General features: G+C 42.2%; 1 protein-coding gene across 3 annotated transcripts; it reads left to right on the top strand.

The window, feature by feature from the left end:
* Positions 1-249: 249 nt before the first annotated feature.
* ZNF711 (zinc finger protein 711) lies at positions 250-24,868 on the top strand. 3 transcript variants are annotated; one of them, XM_064158962.1, is made up of 9 exons: positions 250-443; positions 6,793-6,897; positions 8,356-8,886; positions 15,606-15,764; positions 18,657-18,803; positions 19,391-19,528; positions 20,669-20,716; positions 21,279-21,422; positions 21,890-24,868. In XM_064158962.1, exons 2-9 carry the CDS (start codon positions 6,819-6,821, stop codon positions 23,065-23,067), a joined length of 2,424 nt encoding a protein of 807 aa, XP_064015032.1. In that variant the 5' UTR covers positions 250-443; positions 6,793-6,818; the 3' UTR covers positions 23,068-24,868. The 3 variants fall into 3 exon arrangements, with proteins under 3 accessions (XP_064015032.1, XP_064015033.1, XP_064015030.1); XM_064158963.1 differs by having other exon boundaries at positions 8,356-8,901; positions 21,279-21,314; XM_064158960.1 differs by having other exon boundaries at positions 8,356-8,901.
* The last annotated feature ends 161 nt before the right edge of the window (positions 24,869-25,029 follow it).

Below are 25,029 nucleotides of genomic sequence, written 5' to 3'. Positions count from 1 at the left end.
GGCAGAGCTTCCTGTCGGTCAGAGCTAAGGGGAGGCAGAGCTGCGGCGCAGCGAGAGGCGGCGGGGCGAGCCCGTGCCGGTCCCCCTCCCGCTCTGCGCTGCTCCCCGCGCACAGGCGCTGGCGGCGCGGGCGGCTGCGGGCAGCAGACTGCGGGCGGCAGGCTGCGGGCAGAGCCTCGGCGCGCGGCTGCGCCTGCTCGGCGCGCGGGGCGCGCGGTGACGTGCGGCGGCAGCCGCGAGGCCGGCGGCGGGGGGAGGGGAGCGGAGCAGGCCGCGCGCGCTCGCGCCCCGCCGCCCGGCCCGGGCTGTGATTGGTGCAGGCCCGGACCCAGCAGAGCCGAATGCCAGGCCGCGGCGGCGGCGGCGTCCTGCGGCCCGAGCCGTGTCCCCCCGCCCGGGCCCCAGCCTGCGGTGCGGCCGCCCGGCGCGGGGACCCCGCACAGGTGAGCCGAGGCGGCGGAGCGGGGCCGGAGGGGGGGATGGGGACAATGGAGGCGGCTAGGCCTCGCCGCAGGCCGCGCCCGAGGCCTGGCAGTGCCGCCGCGGCCGCCGGCGTGCCCTGCCGCAATCCCTTCTCGACGGGTAGGCGAACTTCGGTGGTCGCCAGCTGCAGCCGCACCAGACGGCCGCGGGCGGGCCTTACGGGTGGGCCCTGCCGGCTGAGGGGCCTTTTCGGGCGGCCAGAAAATGGCGGCAAACAAGATGTCGGCCGGCGGGGCGGGGAGGCTGCGGCTCCGCGGGCGCTGCGGCGCCGGGACAGGGGTTATCCCCGCCTCCCCGTCCCGCGGCCGCCGGGGGCCACCCGGCTCCCCTCCTGCAGCCGCGGCCACGGGGCAGGAGCCTGGCGGCGGCCTGGAAGAACCAAACAGGGCTGCTGCGCTGAGCGGGAGGCCGCGGGGTGCGGCGGCGCCTTCCCTGCGCCCTGCTGCGGGCGGCGGCCCCCTGCCGCGCCACCGCCCTGTGCCCTCCACGGGCTCCTTTGTCTCCGTGCTCCCGCTCCTCCCTGCGCCGCCTCCTGCCCGCCTTCTTCCCGCGGCGCTCGTCCGCCCAGCCCCGGGGATGGGGCGTCCGGCGCCCGCGGCGGCTGCCCGTCGCTTTGCGGTTAAGTCAAGCGGTCCGTGGCAGCGGGCGGGGCAGGCTCCGTGCCGGGCTGCCCGGCCGACAGTGCGGGCTCTCCCGCCCCGCTGTCGCCGCGCTTCCGCCACCCGGCGGCGCGCCGATCCGCGAGCACGCGCGGAAGGGCTCGGCTCCGCTTCCGCGCCTTTCCGCGGCCGCGCAGCCTCCCCGCTGTGCCGCCTTGACGCTCACTTGTCGAGCGGCAGGATCGCCGGCCGGACAGCCGGAGCCTTAGGCGCTGCGTCTGTGCGGTGCCTTTATGTGGCTGTCGCCCTGCTTTGCCTGTGATTTCCATACGGGAAGTTGGTTACTGCCGTGGATGTAACACGCAGATGTAAATTCATCTCCTTTATTAATTGCTTTTAAAGCCTCGAGCGCGCTCCGGGCAGCAAGACGACAGTCTCGTCCATTGGTTTTGTCTTTGTCCTTTGCAGTGGGTTTAGAGTGTGGATGCTTTATAGGTGACCACAATAAAGGACTTTAAAATGGCTATGTTGGTTTTTAATACCCAGTCGTCATCTGGCAAGGTTTCGTGGTATCCTGCGCGTTATTTTATGAAGTGGGTTCTGCTCCAGATTTCTGCGTGAGCAGGATGTTTCTCACTGCGTTTCTAATGGTTGCTGCATTAAAAATTACCGAAAAACAAAGCGAAACTCATGACTTGTCTTCGGGGAGTGATAATTCTCTTGTGTTTTTCTGGAACTTGAGTGTTAAGAAAGAAAACATTTCTTGGATTTTTCAACTGCAGATGAGTTTGTATGCTGTGTTGCTTTGCTCTCTGAGCTTGGTCCTTTGGGCTTGATCAAGATGTCAGTTGCAGTGTAGGAGTATCTGCAACTCTTGACAAAGTAGGATGTTGTGGTTTATTATATGTTAGCAAGACTTAAAAATTATTTATCAGGAATTCACTGTTTTAAAGGAGTACTTAATGGTTGGCTGTGCATCTATGCTTTATGTGAATATGGATTGCCTGAACATACTGGGAGTAACTGTATGTGTAAACTGGGGAGGTGCTGAGTATTTGCAGGACCACACCGTTTAGAATATAACAAAATATATTAAATACATCTTATTTGTGTAAATTGATTGTCATGATTTGCATTTTGTAGAGATATTTGTGTTATTTTAAACACGGCAACAATATCTGGAAACCAGAATAGTGATTGGCAGCTTCATTGTACCTCTCAGTCCTGGGAGGGGTTAGACCTGTCGAGCCATTCAGTTATTTCCCTCCTCCTTAAACTTTTTTGCTGAAGATCTCTCGATTTAGGATGTTTTCTGAAATCTTTCTCAAAAATAAAGATAATTAATGGTCATTTTTATAGGAAAAGTGAGATAAAAATAAATCCATGTGCATGCTAAGATCAGTGTTTGTAAGGGCCTGAGCCTTCAACAGTTTTCTGATCGAGTTGCCTCTTTTGGTTCTTAGGTATCCCTAAGCTGCTAACCACTACCTTTGCTTTTTGAAAGTACCATTTACAGTAGTAATTTACAGTAGTGTTCCTACCTTTAGATAGAGAGGTCAGATACTCTTTTCTTTTTTTACTCTAAATAATTTCGTGTCTAAGGAAAATCTTTAGTATTAAAGAACTGAAATGGGCTAAACTTCTCCCAAAGCAAGTTAGAGAACTGCAGGTTGGTTTTGGTTGGTTGATTTGTGTGTTTTGTTGGGGTTTTAGTTGTTGTTTTAAAGATACCTGAAGATTTAAAAAATGAAACCTTGAAACATTATTCTGGGGGCCCCAGGTTAGGTTTCATGAAATTCTTCATTTTGGGGTCTGCTGATGATGTGCTGCTTTCTGCTGCAAGATGGCACACTAAAAGAAAAAAATAGTGAAAATAGTAATAAAATGCGATAAAGTGATATTATGTTATTGGCTGATTCTAATAAAGCATTTTTTGCAACATTTTCATCTATCTACTCCAAAGGGAAGGGGAATTGAGAGAAAAAAAAAGCCTTGAGCTATTAATAGGGGTGAGAGAGGTATGGATGTGTTTGTGATTGTGACAGTGTACAGAATCATGCCTTTCTGCCTTATTTCTCTCTCTAAAACATGATTGGACCACTCTAATTGTGTGGATATGACACAGTGTGCTACAGAAAGAAGCTGTGAAGAGCCACAATTAATCTCTCTAGTGCATGTTTTTTCTGTTTCACTAAAAAGATTTGCATGCATATGTAGTGCTTGAAAACAAATCATCTGTACTACTGAAATCGGTAAGCAGAAATACCCACTTGTGTCAGAATTGTGTGCCTGCTTTGTGCTTAGTTGTTCCCAGCATTAGCAGTGAGGGGATCTCCTGCCGTCACTACGTTCCTTTAAGACCCAAAAGTAGATACATATATAAAAAAAGTGATTGCATAATTGGTGCAACTCTGTCCTTTGTCTGCATTGAGTTTAGAGACATGTAGTTGATGCAGCTGGTATCCAACAGTTACGTCACTGAGATACAGCTTCCACATGTTTATAGCCAGAATGTCATTATCCATCTCTGCTTTTGGTGGAATTTTAAGTTACTTATAGTGCTGTATGCACAGAAGGTCTTGTTAATTTTTGTAGTTCTGATAGGCTGGGGAGAAATACTCCTTGTAGTGATAATTTGCTTTCCTAGCAGAAATTTAATTCAAATTAACATCGTGGTCCAGTACGTAATATCTTTGCACATCTAGTTGTATAATCTGAAATTAAATTAAATTGCTTATTGAGGAGAAAAGAAAAGCCTAGCATCTTCTTCCATAATCTCAGTTTTATATAGTTTAAGATATTTTTTCATACCCATTTACATTAAAAAGAAAGATTAGCTGAGAGCAAAGGGCTGTGGTCAGGAAATTGTGGAGGATTGCATTAATTCTGAAACTGCCGTATTATATTAGCCATTTATGGTCTAGGGCTGTATCTGATTTTGTAATGGCAAGTACTCATTAGCTACAGTAAGAGTTTCAGATGGCTGTGACAATAGTTTAGGAGTGGCAGCATTGCAGTCCAGTTCTTGAGGTGTTTTGTGATTCTTACAATGGGGAAATTTTGATTTTGGAGCTAAAACTTAAAACTGCATTGACATTTGATTGGATGGATGGAGTTAGCTTAGTTAAATCCTTGACTATTTTCCTCGTTGATCATGTTTGATGTGGTGTTTTATACTATTAGCTGCTCTGTTATGGCACCATCAAGAAATTGCACTGGGGAATTCTTGTATCTCTGCAAGAGTGTCGTATAGTGTTCATCTCCAAGAGTTAGTGTTGTAGGTTGAAAGACAGAGAAATAGGTTTGAGCAAAGAACACAGAGAAAAAGTGTTGAAAGGTTGATGGTGATGCTAGGTGATGCAAGATCTTTGGATCGTTTGTGTTCTCAGTTAAATTGAAACTTCCTTGGGGTGGATCAATGACTTTTCATTGCAGACCATTTGCTGCTTCCTCCACTTGAGGATTTCAACAGTATAAAAGAAGGAACAACATCTGCTAAGTTGCTTCCTTGGCACTGAAGATGCAGCAAGCATGGTTATTGTTTTCACATACTTCTTGTTGCTCTTGCTTTGTATTTTGTCATATATATTAAAAAAAAAAAAAAAAGGGAACAAAATCATACTTGTCTGACATGTGCTGCCCTACGTGGAGCAGGTGTTCTGCACTGCCTGCTGAAGTGAAGCGATTTAACACTGATAAAAAAAGAGGCAAAGCAGTGTAGCACCCAAGTTGACTTTGGGCAGCATCTCACCTTGGTGGCTTGCTGCCTGGTATGAGTGGACCAGAGTTTCCATGTGCAGCCTGAGCCTGGTGTGGACTCTTGGGCCTGTTACCAATAGAGCTGTTTTTCAGCAAGCTGCAGAGTAATTCAGAATCCTCGAGCTTTAATGCATGGTAGCAGTGCAGGTAACAGAGAGGAATGCTACTTTATCCTTCTCTCTTGTCTTTTATGGAAACGCTTTGTAGGAATTTGTATTTTCTTCTCTGGAAGCAAGTTCATGTAGCTGTAGCATGTGAAAGAGATCGAGCATCCTCAGGACAGACATGGCACCAAAAATAGAGATCTCGGTACAAACTCAGAGTAAACCAGCCATGATTGTGTGGCTTGAATTTGAGGGACTGGTGTAATTCTAAAAGGGTTGAGGAAAATGTAACAAAGTCTGACAAAAGACAAATCAGGAGGCAGAAGTCCCTAAGATTTGAAGAGCCAAAGCAACAAATCAAATGAAACAATTGTCAAAAAGAAAAGGAAAGAAAGAATGTAACAAAAGAAGGATGTAACAGTGAAGGGTAACAGTGGGCTGCTTACAAAGAATCGGCGGGCTCTGTTCTATCACAGGCTTTACAGTATCAGTTTCCTATTTGCTGGGTATTGGCAGATAGCTGCCTCGGACCAGCTTTTCCCTGGCAGCAGCTGTGAAGCAGCACAGAAGGGACAGTGTTGGGAGATAGAATTTCTAGAATAACCTGACAGTTTGATGTAAAATGTCAACCAATATGGGCAATGCAGCCCCAGCACTGGAAAGGGGAAGAGAGGCATCAGCACAGAAGTCTGTTGAGCACTGTGGTCCTCGAGTGGATCATTGATCCACTGGCAGTGAAGGCATTGGAGTCAGTTTGCCTTATTATGTTTTGCCTGCTCCAGTGAGTAGTTCTGCACTGTGAATGCAAATCTGACTGAGGGCTGCTTATGTTTTCTACCAGGCCTTCTGTCAGACTTTTCAAGTGAAATAGAGGGGTTCATATGTAGCCACTGGGAAAGAAAGTAAGCTTCAGCCCTTCTGTTTTCATAAATTCTAGGATTCTGTGAAAAATTTATTACACCACATTTTTTCAATGCCTACCTATAATTAAACATAGTGTTCAATTACATTTACATGTTAAAATGTGTTTTGAAATCTTGATAGATAAAATACAGTGAAAGAATCTGAAAAATTGATACTCCCAATACAGTTCTCAACTGTCTTCAGTGCAGCTGCATACATCCATAATCACCAGTCCTGTATATACAGGGAGAGGTAGAGCAAAGATGACTTCTTTGTGCTGATGGCTAGTACATACTAGGTAAGGCTTGTAATAATAGCATGCATGTGCTGTTGACGTCCAACTTGCTTCTACAGACAGTTAGTTACAGTTTAAGACTAAGTTCTTGGCAAAGTTTCTGCTTCTAGATAAGTTACTGTAACTAGGTGCAGTTGCTACTAATGGTTGTTACACTGTTGTGCTGACTACAGCCTGGTGCCCCTGCTGATACTGCAGGTGAGATCCTTGCTGTCAGTTGGTGAGCTGTCAACCTATGGAGATGGTCTCATAAAACTGCAAGAAATATTTCAATGGTCAGTATGCAGTGAATGAATCAAAAGTTGGTAACTAGAAAGCACTTTCCAGTTAAATGCTGCAGAATGTAAACAGAACAGGCAGTGACCAAAGATTTAGGTAAAAAAACCTCTTAAAAATCCTTACCAAGAGTTAGTGACTGTTTGGTTTTACTCACATGTGTAACTCATGTTATGTGCTCATATATGAATGGAAATGTTTTCAGCATTTTAGGGGAAAAAATATCAGAAGGCAAAGTGGATTGCACAAAGTGCTGCATGCTATTTTCTTCATGGTTTGCATAAATATTTCTGTGTTTTCCAGTAAGAAACGTTAAAACAAGTCACCACAATAACATTCTTCAATATCAATTCTGCTTTTGCTTTTATTGCAGTTACTTGTGAATGAACTTAGCTGAATATGGATCCAGGTGGTGGAAGTCTTGGATTGCAAACGCAAGAATCCAAAATGCCTCACACTATGATTATGCAGGATTTTGGTAAATGTTTTAACTATTAAAAATAATAATAGTTTTTCAAGGTTTTGCTATGTTTGTAAATGGTACCAGGATGTAGAGTTAACTAATAATGCTCTTTGCATGACTTTTTGAAGAAAATTCATCTTTAAGGTGGTTTAGAATATGTTTTTTTTATACTTCGATTGCTGATCTTGAAATGGTCACTTCCTACAAAATATTGAAGTCATTCTGAAAACAAAGAAATCTCTGACCCAAAGTACTCTGACTGAGACAAAAAGTTACCTAGAGTCCAGTGGGTTTGTGGTACATGTGCTTCTGCTTCACATCACATTGAGTACTTGTCACATCTTCAACATATGAGAGCTGTAAATGACACCCAGTAAAGAGTGGAAACCAGCACACCAACTTGTGTACTTAGCTGGAGTTGGTGTCTCCAGGTCTCCTTCAGAGTCTTTCTGTAAATGTGCTGGGAAATGATGTCTTTGTGTGACAACAGATTATTTGCCAACAGATTATTATGTAGGCAGCAATTTACAGATTTAGCTAAATCTGCATATTCACATACATGTGCTTAAGAGTTGTCTGTCAAAAGCAGTCTTGGAGCTGCACTGATGTAAGAAAACTTGCTTCTAAATTTTTTTTTTCCATGATCACTACTTTATTTGGTGGTAGTGCTAAATAACCTCAACAGTTTTGAAGGTTTAGAGAAAGGACAGCAAGAAATCTCCACTTCTTTCTTTGTGGATCTTTCTGCATTATGGCAGGAAATGGCCATTTCAGGTATTGGGAAAGGCCATGACTTTACTGTAACATGAATTTATATCTGTCAGAGTATACCAAGATAATGGCGTTTGCATTGCTGAGGACTGTTCTGAAAAGAACTTTCCCTAAGGTTTTATTCATTAAGATTACAGCTGCCATTTATGTGTGACAATAATTCACTCTGCATTGTTTTTTATGTATAGAAAAGTAGTCCGCAAACATGACTGGCCAGTCAAGTCTGTTAATGGCAAACAGGTTTCTGCTTCTAGCCATTCCTCACAGCATGGCAAGTGGTTGGAAACTGTACTATGAACATTCCATGCCATTTATTTTTACCAAGGCCTGCACAAGTAAAGGGATAAGAGTCCTTTTTTTGTGACAGTAACTAATGGACACTTCAAGTATGATGCAAGAATTCTGTGAATATTCAAATTACTAATGCCATGAAGCATTTTAGTGTAAAAGATGAAATTGCATGCTGGTCTGTAAACTCTGAGTGTGGGACAAATTCCACATTATGTCTTAAAGAAGTGGCATGATTTGTTTTCCCTAAAGAATACAGGCTGCTTTGGGTACTCTTTCTTGGATGTGTGGATTGTTGAAACGAGTTTGTACATCTGTGTTTAGCTTGTCTGTACAGTTTATCCATTCTTAGATAAGCCAACAGCTAATGCAATGATTTTAACACTTTTCTCCTCATTTATAATTGTTCCATAGTGGCTGGAATGGCTGGCACTGCTCATATTGATGGAGACCATATTGTTGTATCAGTCCCCGAAGCTGTCCTAGTTTCTGATGTTGTTACCGATGATGGAATAACTCTTGACCACGGCTTAGCAGCTGAAGTTGTCCAAGGACCTGACATCATCACTGAAACTGATGTTGTAACAGAAGGTGTAATTGTTCCTGATTCTGTTTTGGAAGCTGATGTTGCTATTGAAGAAGCTTTAGATACCAGTGATCATGTTTTGACTTCTGATCTAATAACAGAAACCGTTAGAGTTCCTGATCAGGTTTTTGTGGCTGACCTCGTTACGGGTCCTGATGGACATTTGGAGCATGTGGTGCAAGACTCTGTGTCAGGAGCCACCTCACCCACAATGGTTTCAGAAGAAGTTCTTGTAACGAACTCAGATTCTGAGACAGTCATTCAAGCAGCTGGTCCTGTTCCTGGCTCCACAATGACTATAAAAACAGAAGATGATGATGATGGCAAGAGTACGTCTGAAGACTACTTAATGATATCTTGTAAGTTAAACAAAGGTAGATATAAACAGGATATTATCTGAAGTAGAAGTGGTCTAGTGGGGAGAAGTTACATAACTAGACTGCTGCATTCTGGAATTCTCAAAAAGTAGTCTATTGCCCAGCTAATTCTTGGTGTCTGGATTTAAGTTTTCTTGATGAAAGAATCCATTATCACTGATACAGCAAGAAAGAGAAAGGCATTTGTGCTGCTGAGTGAATGAGTGTGCATGTTTGTGCTTCTGAAACTAGGTATTCCTGGAAAGGAAGGAAGACACATGTGAAAGTGAAACATTCCACAGATTTTAAGTATAATACTTTTATTATATACATTATTTATCATGCAGGTGATAAAGAGGCCTATGTCAAAATGTCTTGGACTTGCTCAACAGAGAAGTTTTTAAGATACTTGGCTCATAAAGTTTTGTGTGTCCATAAAATATTGTTGGGTTAGCTGTATTGAAAGTTATAATTGAGCTTTTCTTGTATATTGTGCTGTTCTGGACTGAACTGGACATGAAAGGGTCATGTGCATTAATTGATCAGCTCTCCAGCACTGGAAAGGAGCTGCCCTTGTCAGTTTCCACACAGCATTCAACTCGAGGAAAATGTATGATCCTATGCTACATGTTGAGTGATAGCTACTTGAAATGACCTTAGGTATCTTATGTCTCTTCAGTGGTTCAGTGACACTCAAGGTGTCAGTTTTTATTCTTATACAAATTTTGGAGAAAAGTATGATAGTTCATTTTAGATTTTTGACTTGCTGAAATGTGAGTAGGTCAAAACAGATTTTATTTAGTCAGAAGCAATATGTTAAAAAAATGGCAATGCCAAGTGTGTCAAAGTGTCAGTCTGTTCCCAGCAAGCCACATTTATTAAGAGTTTCAAGACAGAGGACATGGCTGGTTAGTGATGATGATGATTTCAGTCTTTCATACCATTTATGTGCTTAAGGAAAAAAACCATTCTTTGGTATTTGTTCAGTGTAGGGTGGACAGCAGTGATTGTCGGTTTTAATCGTTCTATCATCAATGCCATGTGTCACTAATAGAAGTCAAAAGGGATTTTTTTGGAAACAGCACCAAAACCATCTCAGTCCAAAAGCAAAGTAGACCTGCAACAGAGAATTTGCTGTGTGTTTGTAAATAAAGGAGCACCAGGTTTACAGCCAGCTGTTTCACTGACGAAATTCCTGCGTTCTGACAGAGTGCTTAGGATGAGTTGTGTTCTGTAACTGCGCTATTGCCAGCTGTGCCTTTATGAGTGTAAGTAAAAGCGACTTTGGAATTCCTTCTGAGGTAGAGAAGTGTGGTTGGTAATGCAATTGCTGCACTTTAACCACAGCATCTTCAGCTTTCGGTACCAGTTGCCCCACATCCCCTGCTGTGTCTGATATGCTGATAGTTTTGTCAAGTGTTCTCAAGCCTACCAGTGAATTTTGTGATGTTTCAAAGCAAGTTTGAAATCCTGCTTTCAGCAACTGAGATTTATAGAATCAGAGAACGGTCTGGGGTGGGAGGGACCTCCAAAGGTCATCTAGTTCAGCTCCCTCTGCAGTAAGCAGTAAATATGTATCATGCAGTAAAGTAAATACAGATCATTGTGATACGCCTGAATAATTACACTTGGTAGCTACATTCTTAGTCTGGAATGTTATTTTAATTAGATAATTAGTTAAATTAAGGTAGTGGGAGAATCATAGAATTGTTTTGGTTGGTAAACACCTTTTAGATCATCAGGTCCCACCCCGTACTGCCATGTCACCACTAAACCATGTTTTTCAGCGTATCTACACAGCTTTTTAATCCCTCCAGGGATGGTAACTGCATCACTGCTCTGGGCAGCCTGTTTCAGCACTTGACAACCCTTTCCAGGAAGGAATTTTTCTTGACATCTCACTTAAGCCTCCCCTGCTGTAGTTTGAGGCCATTTCCCCTTGACCTGTAACTTACTAGTTGGGAGAAGAGACTGACTCCCACCTTGCTCCAACCACCTGAGAGGTACAATGTACAGGAGTGTTGAACTTTATAATGTGAACCACCCCAAAATGTTTGTTCAAAAGAATCCCAGAATACTTAGCTGTGCTTTAATTAATTTTGGCATTTAAAAAGGAAAACTCTATAAAATGGCAGATAATGTCCAGAGGGATGCTGCCAGCTCTCCTGTGGAACACATTCTGGAGACTTCTAAAATGCTACATTTCATCGTGAGAAGCTGAGTTGAGTGTGGGGTCTTAACTTACTTCACTCTTTTGTTGGGAGTTTCAGTTCCAGTACACTGAAAGGTGATTTTCCCCCATTTTAGGATGACAAACCCATGTAGGTATTTTATACACCATTGGTATTTGCATTTTTGTCTAAATACTATTTGGGAAATAAGAAGTTTGCCTTGATAGTTCTTCGAAGTAGTGGTGTGTAATTTCTGTGACTGGAAAGTTTCACTGGAGGGTTATCCCCAGTCTGTTAACAATCTCTGTGCAGATGAATTCAGCTTTTTAAAATCAGCCTGATAATCATGAGACTGCAAACCCTTTTTTTGATGCATTCCCAGCATATGCCACAGGGTACACATGATCCCTTGCTTCAAATCTCCAGACCCCCTGTGTAAAAGAGACTTGTTAAAAAGGACAGAATGCGTATGGTGTGATCACGAGCCCAGCCCGTCTCCTCCGGAGGTGGGAGGATGCTGCAGAGTGCCTCCTGCCATGCCAGGGCATGGTTGGCAGCCATGGAGCTGAAAGCTTCCCCTTTTGTGTTTTTCAGGTTTGCGATATTCAGAGCCACAGCGGATTGCCAGCTCCCGATCCCTGCGCTGGCCCTGCATGCACTATGCTGGTGACCTCATACCCACCAAAGAACAACACTGGAGCTGGCCTTTAGGGGTAAGGTACTGTTCCACCACCACCTCCTTTTTAGTGTATGACAATACAGTGTGACATCATTTGCTAAACATTTTACTATTACTACTCCTCTATTGTAACCTCAAATAAGTATATCAGACATCAGAGAAATCTGAGTAACTGCTGGGCCACAGGACTTATCTTGCCCTCACGTTAGCCCTACGGGCTCCTATGGTGGGTGTGGTATCACCGGCATAGTGCATGCTGAGGCATCACATGAATTGGGAGCTGGCAATCCACGGTGAATCTGGACATCACACACCTGAAAACAGCAAAGGCAGGTAAGTTTAAAGCTGGAAGCGTGCTGAGTTTCCTTTAAGTCTTGTCTATTCAGGAGGATTCAGCATAAATAAAAGTTCTCTGTTGTGTTTTTTCAGTTAATTTTAGGTGATGCGATAATAATATGTAGTGCTTTTGGTGGATGAGTCAGATCTGGAAGACACTTTCATAAAGGAAGCATTCTGTTCCTGAGAGCTGTCTCTGGGAAAAGCCATCAGCTGCTTCAGTGCTGGTGGTCTCTGCCTGAAGTCCTGTTACTTAATATTTTCATGATCTGTTTTGGTAAAGGTCCCAGTATGTTGGAACTTGACAAAGATTACATGTCCTGCTGTGTTCTTTTCCTCTTACCTAAATGTGCTTCAAAATTAGATTGAAGCCTTGAAATGTACTTCATGAAAGACAGCAATTTTTAAGCAATAGCAGTTGTGGGTCCAGTGTATTTTGTTGTTGCGGTCTTGAAGCTAAAGGCAGCGTGAGAGTCTCTAGCAGAGTCGTTACTCAGTCCAGGGTATGGTTTTCAAATGTTGTTACATTACACTTGTGTTCTTAGGTGATTTTGGAGGCCCTGGATACGCAGGCTTCCTGATAAGTTTCCATTGCTGTAGCTCGAATTGTAGAGACTGGGGATCTTTGAAAATACACAGGATGGTTGATGGTGTGAAGTGACCACAGATTTGAAAAACTATGTTGTAAATTTGCCCCTCTAAGACAAGGCTTTTGGCTTCTAAAGGATGGTGAAGCTTGGGGGGCTTTACTTGAAGTGGTAAAACACAGCATGTGAGTGTGCTATGTTCATGTACCGTACTATGTTCATGTACCTTGCTTTATAGTTTTGGCTGAAAATACTTGTTCTTCTAAAAATTGTAAAACTACTTAGTTTTTTCTTTATATGATCTTGTTATGTGGCAATTGATGTTCTGGTAAGAATCACAGAATCAACCAGGTTGGAAGAGACCTCTACAATGGTGTGTTATTGGCTTATGTTATTTCCCCAGACACGTGGTGGTGAACAGTTGTGTGATGCCCCTTAGTAGTTAATAGTTGGGTGTAGGCTGCTCAGGGAGTGTTCAAGGCCTGGCTGGACGAAGCCTTGAGCAGCAGAGTCTAGCTGAGAGGCATCCCTGCCCATCATGAGGAGGTTGAAGTAGATGACCTCTGAGGTCCCTTCCAACCTGAGCCATTCTATGATGTAATTCTATGAATTTTTGCCATAATGAAAAGTTCTTATCACAGACATGTGGTTACTGCCCATTAGGAACTCAGTGTTGTTAAGTAGCCTCCCAGTAGGGCACTATTTATCTGCTCAGTTAAACCAATAGCACAAGATATTTGTAAATTTCTGAGTTTAGAAAAAAGTTGATGCTGCTTGAGCTGCAGATTTGAAAATAACTTCACTACCACCTACCCATTCTAAAATTACAGTAGCAGCTTACAATCAGTGATTTCTGCCACTGGCCTTTAAATGTTCTTCCTGCATTTTGGCAGCACATCTAACCATATGGCTCTAAATATATATCATTGCTCTTGCCTTCTACTCCTGGTTACCTCTAGCCCTTCCAAGACTCAGTGGAAGTGTTCATTGTACTAGAATTAAATGTATGTGTGTCACCAGATAAGAGATGTGGCTGTGGATAATACTAAAAACCATGCAGGAAAGAAAATGGTCTTTAGTAGATTTAGAGCAGCAGCACCAAAAATCAGCTGGTGCAGTAATCCTGCCATACTAGATGCAAGGAAGTGCTGGTGACCATGTCAGAGGACTGTGTACACTTCTCTGCTGTGGCGTTCATGTCTTACCGTTCCCACTGTCCTGAAAGGTAACCCAAACATCATGCAGTGCATGCCAGATTCTAACAACAGATGTTTGATGTGTTGATGTTGCTGGCAGATTTAGAGTGTTTTATTGAAAAGCAAAACTTTTTTACCCTAAGATTTTTTTTCTAGTGATGTGGTGCAAGTTTGCTGTTTTTCAGCACTGCAGTTAATCACAAAAAGAAACAGCTAAAGCATAGCAGTTTTTCTATTTCATTGTCATCAAAATAGATAATTTCCAGAGGTTCTAAAATGAAATCACATACTTCCTTGTCCATGATACCTAGTTCTGTCCTCAATAATGTATGATTCAGTCCAAGATTTGTGAAGTAGATTCAGGGTTCCTCAATATGGGGATGAAAAAGCCTGTTAGTTGGATAGGTTTCTGCATGGAATCCTCTCTGTGGAGTGGGAACAGCTTAGGTTTTGGGATTACTGTGATGGATTCCTCCCTTGCTGCAGCATAGGTTCTGAGTCACCTTGCATGACTGCCTGAATTATCTGAGTACACCAGGCTGTAGCCTGAAGTAGTTAGAAGCAGCTATTCAAGAGCTGCACTGAGAGCAGCAAACTTAAGAGAGGGATTGGGAATGAGCACAGCCATGCCAAGGTAAGCCAGCCTTTTCTCAGAAAAGAGCAGTGAGTAGAGTCTGTTCTTGGTCACACTACTGTCACTTTGATATTAATTGTAAGAATTATTTACCTACTAGGCACATATTTTAATATTCTTTGTGCAGTAAATTGCTATTTCCATTTTGAATTCAGATTTTGTTTCTGTTTTGTGGAGTTCTACTGTCTTTTAAGTTCTTCATCGAGTGTTAGGCATTGCACAGGTCTGTGCTGGCCAGCTGCACAGGAGCTAGATTAGATTCATCCACTGAGAGAAGTGTGTTGGCAGTGTAGGTGTCAGAGAGATGCTTAGTTCCATGGCCTCTGTATTGGGGCGTATGTATAGATATCTGTGTGAATACCTTCTCTACCAAAGTAGTGTTAGTTCTACACTTCTAATGGCTTTAGTGTCATTTGTGTTGTGAAATGAATTCTGAGCATTCTATATATCTCATATATATGTGGGCAATACATAGACAAAGCAGTCAGAGTGACTGAGTTGCATGCTTAAAGAAGTCAGTTTCACATAGTGCTACTTGAATGTGTTGTTCCTGACTCTCTGAATCACTTTGTACTCTAGACCAATCTCCATGAATGTGTATGTTTTCAACGGTATCAACTCGTCATGTCTTCTGGGGTGAAGATGCAGTCACCTTTTTGATGTGTGCCACATTAAGTGGGACTATACTACAGATCATCACCAGTAGTTGCAGTTTCTACATTTTGCTCACCAGTATCTTAGAGCAACAAAATGTTTGGGGTCTCTTAGACTTGCACCAGGCAATTCTGGGTCAATTTTTAACATTTTTTAGCGAGTGCTTAATTTTATTTCTTTGTAATTTTTTGCTAAGTGTAATAGTTTCAGACATTCTCATTGAGACAAGCTCCCTCTTGTGTTACTCATTCTGGAAGTCTTGCTGTGTTTCCTGAGTTGCCACAGAATGGGAACTGAAGTCTTCTGGAGTCTCTTAGGTATCTTGAGATTAATTCGTCTGTAAAGGCCTTTTATGAACACAAACCTTTGCTGTGCATAAGGATAATAGTAGAGAAAATCATGCTACTCGTTACTTTGACTTGGAAAAATGTTTTGGACTTCATTATTCTTCTCTTATCTTTACAGTGGATGATGTTGGAGAAAAATTGGACCATATAGGAAGCACTCCCTTAAAAATCAGTACCGAGGTGGCAAACGATGATGTTGCTAAAGATGATGGGTTTGGTTCAGAAGTTATCAAAGTGTACATATTTAAAGCTGAAGCTGAAGATGATGTTGAAATAGGTATCTTTAAAATTCTGTGCTTTATGAAGTATTTCAGGGTCTTTTTGTTGCTCTTAACTTCATTTAATCCACTGACTGGAATGTTGTGTACAAGAGGTGTTTGTGGAGGCTGCCCATATGTGGTAAATACTGGGGTGTGTTGGTCTCAAGTTCTTTTTTTATTAGCAGTGTTTATTTTCAGGCAACCAGAGCCCAAATGTTGAAGTGGTTGGGTGTCTGCAGCTGGTTTGCAGCTGCTGCTTTTCTCTGACATTGCAAGACTGGCAGCACAGAAAAGCCTCTAAAGTGGATTCCTCTCACTGAGCAGTCTTTGATGGCCTTAGTGCAGAAGGAAGGGAAAACTGCTGGAGCTTTGCACACACAGTTGCTTCCAAGCTAACCAAGCAGCTCAGAATTCCTCTGCAGTTCTCTCTAGTTCTGTTTGTTGTTGCTTGTAAAAGCAGAGTCCCCTCAGAATTGAAATCTGTGTCTCATTCACAGCCCTGACGCCACTCACAGGGCACATCGGCCTGGCTCTGTTCTTCCTGGAATGGGGAAAGGAGTTTATCTCCCATAGATTGGTAGCATTGGCCTGACTGTGCTGTGAAAATCTCCAGCTTTAGACACAGCTATGGATTTGATCAGCAAAGTCCTGCAATGACTAACAATGCTGGCACTGTTGTTTCAGAAGCTTGAACTGCTACTGAAAGAAGCTTTCATCTGTTTGCTGCCTTTATTTTTCTTCTCTGAGAAACAAGACATAGTGTCAGCTCAAGTTAACAGCAAAACCAGGATCGTTCAGGCATGATCAGGCTGGTAGCTAGCAGGACAGTTTGCTTTGGTTTTCTCTGTCACTCAGCATTTCAGAGTTAGCTAAGACTGCCCTAGGAGTTGCTTGGTATCTTTAGCAGGATGATAGTGTAGATTTAGGACCCTGTTTATTGAGTTCTTCACAAAGTTTGCCAAAGTAACTTTCCATGCTTTGCTGTCCTGTTTGGAACAGACAGTACGACAGTATCTCATTTGGCTGGAGATTAGTGACTCTTTCTGTAAGGCCCCAGGACTTTGGCTATTTCATCCTTAATGCTTTGACTGTGAGAAAGAGGTTGTGGAGACCACACACTTTGTAAGACCACAGGGAAAGGATTGAGAGAAGCAGCATCTTAGCATCCTTCCTTTGTTCTGACATCTGTTTCACCTGTCACTTCCCACATGAATTGCCAGGCCCTGCTCTTCAAATAAAGTTTCTTTCCCTGGAGATAAGCTGTTAGTTTTGAGGAATAGGCTGCTAATGCAGCAACAGGAGGAATCAAAATCTCTTATGACTGAAAACTTAATTTGCCTCAAGGATATAATTCTGAGTGCTTCTGATACAGTCATGAGGTAGTCCTGGCAAATTACCACATTATTAGTGATGGGTCCTTCCCCTGGGAAAGAGCTGGTTGTGTAGGTAGGGTATGTTTGCTGCTCAGCATTAAGGAATGCAGGACCTAAGGTGAGAGTCTTCACAAACAATGTTGGAGATTCAGTGTTCCCCATTAGCAGGAGTAGGTGTTCAAGCAGCATCTTCCACCATTGGGTGTGAATTATATCATCACAGGCTATGCACCTTGCAATGGAGATTGTTTCTCTTTTAACTCTTCAGAGTTACTCAAACTGTTTCAGGCTATAATAATGCCCAAAGTTCTAGATTTCCAAAATGTTTCTCTTGGCTTCCTTGGGATCTGTCTTGTGTTGTCTGGCCAGTAGGGGTACCTGCTATCTTAGTTGGCCATTTTGGCCACCACTGCCTTCTAAAGCATGAGGGTCACCTAACACTGTATTCCACAGAGACATCACCCATGCCAGTGGTTTTAATTTTATCTCTGTTTTCATCTCTCTTGGGAAAACTGAAATTCCATGTTTTGATTGCAGAGGGTGAGCTGCTTCTGTTTGGTGGGAAGAAGAATGTTTGGCAAAGTCTCCTATTCACAAAACACAGGCAGTAATTGATCAGTGTGCTGGTTTGGATGCAGCTGAGCATTCTCTGCCAGGACCATTGGTAGTGGCAGGCAGGGACTCTCAGTTTACCAGGTTTTAGCTTGTTATGCTATAATCCGCAGCTTCTCACTGTTCAGTCCCTGAGATGCATGAAGGACTGAGCATCAATATTTATCTTCCACCTCTCCCTGACTCAAGCATCAATATCAAAATCCAGGCTGCAATGTGATCTTTTGCCTCTCTTAAGTCAGTGAGTGAGCCAAAGCTTGTTAGTCGTTTAGAACAGGACTGTTTGGGCAGTTGTTCTCATTCTTTTCAGGTTCAGACTACTGTTGCCAGGGATTTGGTGCAGCACCTTATGCCCTTGCTAGTCTTTATCTCTAGATTATATATTTGTTGTTGAAGTGATTGGCAGTAACATTATCTAGAGGTATGTGACCCCAGTATAAACTACTACTCAAGCCTATGTAGTGAGTCTGAGACATAAGCACAATCTTAATGAGAAAAATTACCTAAGGTGAATAAGCAGGATTTGGGAAGAAGAAGAGAGATAAGAATTAGTTGTTCACGTGTCGAGTGAATTAAAAGCCTGTGTTTGGAGCAGGATTAGAATTAGAGTCCTTTCTTTGGTGGGCATGGGCAGCTTCACACCTGAGCTACTGCTAGCATGAAAATCAAAGGCTCTTGATCCTTCTTGGGTGGTGGTTGTTCAGTCTTGAACCTACCAGAACCCACAGAGGAATCCTTTTCCTTAGCTGCTCCAAAATGTTAACCTCAGGTGGTTTTATAACAGACACGGGTGTAAAAATACTTGGTTGGAGTTTTATGAAATGGCTTTGTTGTACCTAAGGAAAAACCACTTCAATCTGAAATTAATCTTGACAGTGGTTTTGTGTGCATTTGTTTCACATGTTTAACTTCCTTTCCTTAAAGGTGGGACAGAAATTGTCACGGAGAGTGACTTCCACAATGGACATTCTGTAGCTGGAGTAATTGAACAAGGAGGTGTTGGTAGAATGCAACGAGAAAAAATGGTTTACATGGCTGTTAAGGACTCTTCCCAGGAAGATGAAGATATCAGTAAGTATTATGAACATTTTTGTTTCTCATCCTGTTTTGTCCAAAAATACAAACACCATCCTTAAGGACTTTTCATTTTTACTGAAGGATTCTTCAGCCTGAAGTAGTCAAAAACTAAGCTTATCTCCCCTTAAAATAAAATATGCAGGCTATAACTACTTTTGAATAGTGCACTTTGTGCCTGCTGTATGCAATCCTTTAATTATTTATATCAAGTTAAACATGCCCATGGATGGGCAAGTTAATGAGGTTAGTCACGTTTCTTATTCTTCCCTTTTAATCACCGTGTTTAATCAGCTTCCTGGCAAAGTGGCAAATAAATGCTATCGGTTACAAGTTGCTAAGCTTGTATGGTTGAATTGGTGTCGGTGTTTGGTTTGGGTTTGTATGTATTTATTGACAGTGTGTTCTCTGTCTTGAAGGGAGGTCTGAATAAACAGTGATACCCTAAGGAGAGGGGTGGTTCTAAATCCAAAAGAAGAAAAGTCATTTAGAAGGGGTATCAAGCAGAGTGAGAGCAAATTAAATGAAGGGAAATTTAGGATGAGCAGATAAAGTTAATGATTTCTTCTTCTCCTTTAACCCAGGCTGTGCTGAAATAGCAGATGAAGTTTATATGGAAGTTATTGTAGGTGAAGAAGAAGCTACATCACTTCCAGACACACAGATTGAAGACTCTGGCGTCAATAAAACTTTTGTCCCTGTTGCTTGGGCTGCTGCTTATGGTAGGAACCTGTATGCTTGTTTTCTCCAGTCTTATTATTTTCTCTCTAATCTCTCTTTCAGAATCTGTGTAAATGTGATCATTTCTCACTTTCCTCCAGGGGTTTGGAAGCAGCTCCTCCTGATCTTTTAGCAGTCTCTTTTAGGAGATAGAAAGGAAGTCTCTTAGGAGAATTTTTATACTGTTCCCTGATTCTAGCTTGGATGTACAAGACATGTGGCTTTTAATGGTTGCTTAAGGTGACTTGGAAGATCTTAGAGAACCAGAATAGCCTGAAGTATTTATGTCAGCTCTTGGAGAAAGGGGGGGAAAGGGAATGGTAGGAATAAATGTGTAAACATATCCCTCATAATTTCAGTTTATTTATCTGTTTTAAGCCTGTTAGTCCTTCAGGCTAGAAACAAAAAGAAGAAAGGTAATTTGTCCTCTGCAGCCATGCTTCAGATATCTTAGTAGGATATACTGCAAATTCTGAATGTTACTGTATTTCATATTCTTTTCTCAGATCTTGGCACGTTAAGTGTTTATTAAGAGGTTATGAGGCCATCCGTGGTTTACATTATAATTAAGCAAGTTAGTTAAAATTCATTGGTGTGATGTTTCTCAGTATTTGGGCCAATAACATGGTTTAGAACCACAGAGCCTTGGCACGTGGCATATGCTTTTAAGGTATTTCTTCTTTATCTCCCAGAACTCTGTAGTGCCTTGCATAGATGAGTACTGAGTGGCTGATAAGGTGCAGGTCTTCTTATCTGCCTAGTATTACTTCAGAGAGATCAGATACTTCTCTTTCAAGAGCAAATGGTGTATTCAGACAACCTGGCTTCTGGATTGCTATCTGAGGTTACATAGAAGGTTAAAAGTCTGCAGAAACAAGCATATTCATTATGAAGAACAGAGAAGACAGTCAGCATGAGAAGCATGCAAACACAGTTTTAGTGGCTATTAAATATTCACAGAGATGGGATTTCATTTCCTGGGGCTCTTAATTACAAACCCCTGAACCAATTGAGAACTGCACGTAGGGTTCAGTTCAGCAGGAGTTCTTAGCTCCATCAGTTTCCTCACATTATCAGACTTGAAAGCCATTACCTTTAAAGAGAATTGTAATTTATAATGACTAAAATACCCTTTTCTGCAGGAGATGAAAGAAGGGTACCCAGAAGATACGAAGATGGTCAAGCGGCAGGTAAGAAGATGGCCCCGTGCTTGGCACAGCAGTAAAACTAACCTGCTGCCTTTAAAAACACAGGCCTTGGGTCATGTGTCAGGTCCCTTCATCAGGGAAGGCAAAGAAGTAGCCATAAAGTACATACTGAAGGACTCCAAGGTCTTTCTCTACCGTTCTGAGATTAAGACAATTCTAGATGTGTTGAAGGACTTCAGAATGGGTGGGGAAGTTGGGAGGATTTGCCAGGCTTTTTAATACGCTTTTGTAATCAGTAGAGATAGGGAGTTGTTAAGAAGCAGGACTGAAGTGTAGTGAAGCACTCAGCATAGCTCCTACGAAATTCATGGGTTTGGAAGTGTGAGAAATCAAGGAGATATTTAACAGTCGGCATTGAAACAGTTCTGTTACTGACTTCTGCCAGCAGCAGTAGCCAGTGCTTTCTGTTTCTGCCTGTTGGTTGTAGAGGAATGGGTGGTGCTGTTGTAGAGCAAGTAGATAGTGCTGCTGGGCAATTCCAGTCATCAGTGCCAAAGGAAAAGGTCGTTTAAGGTTTTTCACGGTGTCTAATTTTTGTTTCTAGGAAATAACTTGGATACACGATTAGAAAACAAAAACGGTAATGCAACACAGTACCTGCAGATTTGTGATAGCATTAGCACTAATAGAGTGCTCAAACAAAAAACCAAGAAAAGGAGGAGAGGAGAGGCCAGGCAATGGCAAACAGGTAAACACTGTATGGTTACGCGTCTTGTCGCCGAGTGGCACTTGCGCCTCTACTGGGCCTGCTGATTTTCTTTAAGCTGATGCAGAATTCAAAGCTCTAAACAATGATTTGCATATTTCCTGTGTCCTTCCCCCCCTCCAATTCTGTGCATAGCAAGTGTAATAATTTCTGCTATTCGGAGTCAGCACACTTAGGGCCGCTGCAGTTCATTTGAATTTTGCAAGCTCTTAGAAAGCCGCTGTGAGTTTCTTCACCGCCCGTACGGTGTTACTGATCTATCTGAGCAGTTCCTAAAGCAGAGCTACCTAAACTGTAGGTGCTGTGGATTGGTTTATTTAAACTACCGAACCATTCTCTGTCTGCTGCAAGTGTAAGTGCATGAATCTGAACAGCAGTTGGCTGATTTGAAACTTCTTAATCGGTAAACTTGTTTCCCTCATAACTTATTTTTGTTTGTTTAAAAACAGCTGTTATAATAGGTCCTGATGGACAGCCCCTAACAGTTTACCCTTGTCATATTTGTGGGAAAAAATTTAAGTCCAGAGGATTCTTGAAAAGGCACATGAAGAACCATCCCGATCACATGATCAAGAAGAAGTACCAGTGTACAGACTGTGACTTTACAACCAACAAAAAAGTAAGTTTCCACAATCATCTGGAAAGCCATAAACTTATAAATAAAGTTGATAAAACCCATGAGTTTACAGAATACACAAGAAGATACAGAGAAGCAAGCCCCTTGAGCTCTAATAAACTCATACTGAGGGACAAAGAGCCTAAACTGCACAAGTGCAAATATTGTGACTATGAAACTGCAGAGCAGGGACTACTCAACAGGCATCTGCTTGCAGTTCACAGTAAAAACTTCCCTCACGTGTGTGTGGAGTGTGGGAAAGGATTCCGTCACCCATCAGAGCTGAAAAAGCATATGAGGACCCACACTGGGGAAAAGCCATACCAGTGTCAGCACTGTGTCTTCAGGTGTGCTGATCAGTCCAACCTGAAAACCCACATCAAAACCAAACACGGGACTGATCTGCCCTTTAAATGCGAGCACTGTCCCCAGGCCTTCACAGATGAGAAAGAACTGCAGCAGCACACAGAGTTATTCCAAGGGCATAAGACTCACCAGTGTCCACATTGTGACCATAAGAGCACCAATTCAAGTGACCTGAAGCGACACATTATTTCAGTGCACACAAAGGATTTCCCCCACAAGTGCGAGGTCTGTGAGAAAGGTTTCCACCGCCCGTCTGAGCTCAAAAAGCATAGCGAGACCCACAAAGGTAAAAAGGTCCATCAGTGTAGGCACTGTGACTTCAAAACCTCAGATCCTTTTGTACTTAGTGGGCATATCCTCTCGGTTCACACCAAGGACCTGCCTTTTAAATGCAAAAGATGTAAAAGAGGATTTAGGCAGCAAACTGAACTGAAGAAGCACATGAAGACCCACAGCGGAAGGAAGGTCTATCAGTGCCAGTATTGTGAGTACAGCACCACGGATGCCTCGGGCTTCAAGCGGCACGTCATATCCATACACACAAAAGACTACCCACATAGGTGTGAGTATTGCAAAAAGGGATTCCGTAGGCCATCTGAAAAAAATCAGCATATAATGAGGCACCACAAAGAGGCCATCATGTAAAATACCATCTCCAGAAGGAAGCAATTTAGGAACTGTGATATGCTAATTGGGGGAAAAAAAAAAAAGAAAATCTCATGAACTGTTTCTCCTGGTTTCAAAGCTTGATATTAAATCATAACTTTACATTCTTTGTATTAAAAGTCTTAAAAGTATTAGGGTTGACAGGGGATCTCATAGCCCTATGATTGTTGCTTATCAGAACCTGAAGAGCACTATGGAATGCAGAAGGATGGATGAATGTCTTAAATTTGCAGAAAGATGGATGAATGTCTTCAGAGTAATAGTGTTACACATTGTTAAGCTAGAGAAGACACAGCGAGGTGATTGTGTTGCCGTCGTGTCAGTAACAGCACTTGTCTCCAATGGGAAAACAGTTCAGCTACGTGGTGGGGTGATCTACAACCAAGTCTAACTTGTGCAGTTCAAGAGGGGAGTGTTAGTCAGTCACTTGATCATAGCGGTTTTAAATCGTGCCTGGAACTTGAATTCCAGAACTGGTCAAATTTAGAGGGGTGGGGGGGGGGTTGTCTTTTTTTGTTTTTGTTGTTGTTTGGTTGGTTTCTGTTTTCATTTTGTTTCGTTTTTCTAAAGCATTTCACTGGGGAAACGTTTTTGTTTCCTTTATTAGTTTAGGTCCAACAAGTACGTTTGTAACGGTTTTCAAAGCTGCTAACCTATTCTATTGCAGGATATGATGTTTGAGATAGAGCATTATGTTATGATCTCAAAGGTGGTGTTCTGGTGCTAGAGTTAAAGATGTCTATGTATATAATTTCCCTTTTTTACCTGAAACTGCAGTTGAATGTTGTTCAGTATGGCACATATACCGAAATTAACTTTTGAATTTGACTTTTTTTTTTTCTTTTTTTAAGGATAAAATGGATGCAGCTCAAAGTGTTGGGGCTCAACACTGATCTTTTTTCTCACTACTTTAAAATCTTCTCTAAAAAAGAATACGAAAAACAAAGCTGAAAAGCATTAGGGGTTTTTAATTCAAATGCAAAGTACTTAGGAGTTCTTTAGGGCGGTGTTCTTAACAGGTATGGCTGTTGTTGTCCTACTTCCTAATAGGAAATTTTCAATAGAGACATAAAATTGCACCTTTTAATCAATTCTTTAATGGAAAAACAGAAAGAGTAATGTATACCATACTATAACTGTGCATTTTCAATCTGTAAAGAAAGTATATATGCAGTATTTAACCAGAGAAGTACGCTGCCACTAGAGTTTGGAGGTGGATCTTCAGTTTCCAGTGTATCCATTGCAAATATGCATCCCTTGAAACAATGCTTTGTGTTAGCATGCTGCAAATCAAATGGCGCTTAATATAACAAGCTGGTCTAGGGCTATTTAATGAAAAACCTGTTCATAACTGTTATGCATATAATGTGTATTTTTTACTTTTTTTAGTTGCTTCATGTTTGCACACAGCTGTTCACATGATAAATTGTACCTTCATGCTATATTGTGGCTTTGTGTTTCAGATAATGTTCATATTTTGGTTTTCTTTGGGTTTTTTGCTTTGGGTTTGGGTTGTGTTTTGTTGGGTTGGTTTTTTTTTTTGCACCAGATGAGAATCAGTTCCTTGAGAATAATTTTTTTTTTATATATATATATATTTCTAAACTTCAGAAAGTTGAATTTGGGAAATCTCTTAGGAAAAACTACGTGGTTTATGTGGCTGTAAAAACTGATGTACACGCTGTAAAATAAGATTGTCACTGTTATGTGGGATTATTATTTCTAAATGTGTTACTCATCGTAACGGGCATACAATAAAACGCATCTCTTGCACTCCAAACTCCTTGGAGTTTGCTTTTCATTTGTAGTGTTCAGGAGGGACTCAGTCCCCTGTAAATCTGCCTAATCTGATCAGTCACTAACAAATGTCTAATAACAGCTCAAGTTAACAGCGTATTTGCTCTGTGTTTGTCAGACTTGGGGGGAGAATGCTGAGGTTTT

The sequence above is a fragment of the Pogoniulus pusillus genome, chromosome 19 (assembly GCF_015220805.1).
Source record: "Pogoniulus pusillus isolate bPogPus1 chromosome 19, bPogPus1.pri, whole genome shotgun sequence".
NCBI lineage: Eukaryota > Metazoa > Chordata > Aves > Piciformes > Lybiidae > Pogoniulus > Pogoniulus pusillus.
The sequence above is the reverse complement of the archived record's forward strand: the minus strand, read 5'-3'. Positions and strand labels throughout refer to the sequence as shown.

Excerpts from the sequence above, each read along its gene's own strand:
- ZNF711 (XM_064158960.1), top strand. The coding sequence starts at position 6,819 with ATGGATCCAGGTGGTGGAAGTCTTGGATTGCAAACGCAAGAATCCAAA. Across the intron at positions 18,804-19,390 it reads CCAGGAAGATGAAGATATCA|GCTGTGCTGAAATAGCAGAT; the intron begins GTAAGTATTATG and ends CCTTTAACCCAG. Across the intron at positions 19,529-20,668 it reads TGCTTGGGCTGCTGCTTATG|GAGATGAAAGAAGGGTACCC; the intron begins GTAGGAACCTGT and ends CCTTTTCTGCAG.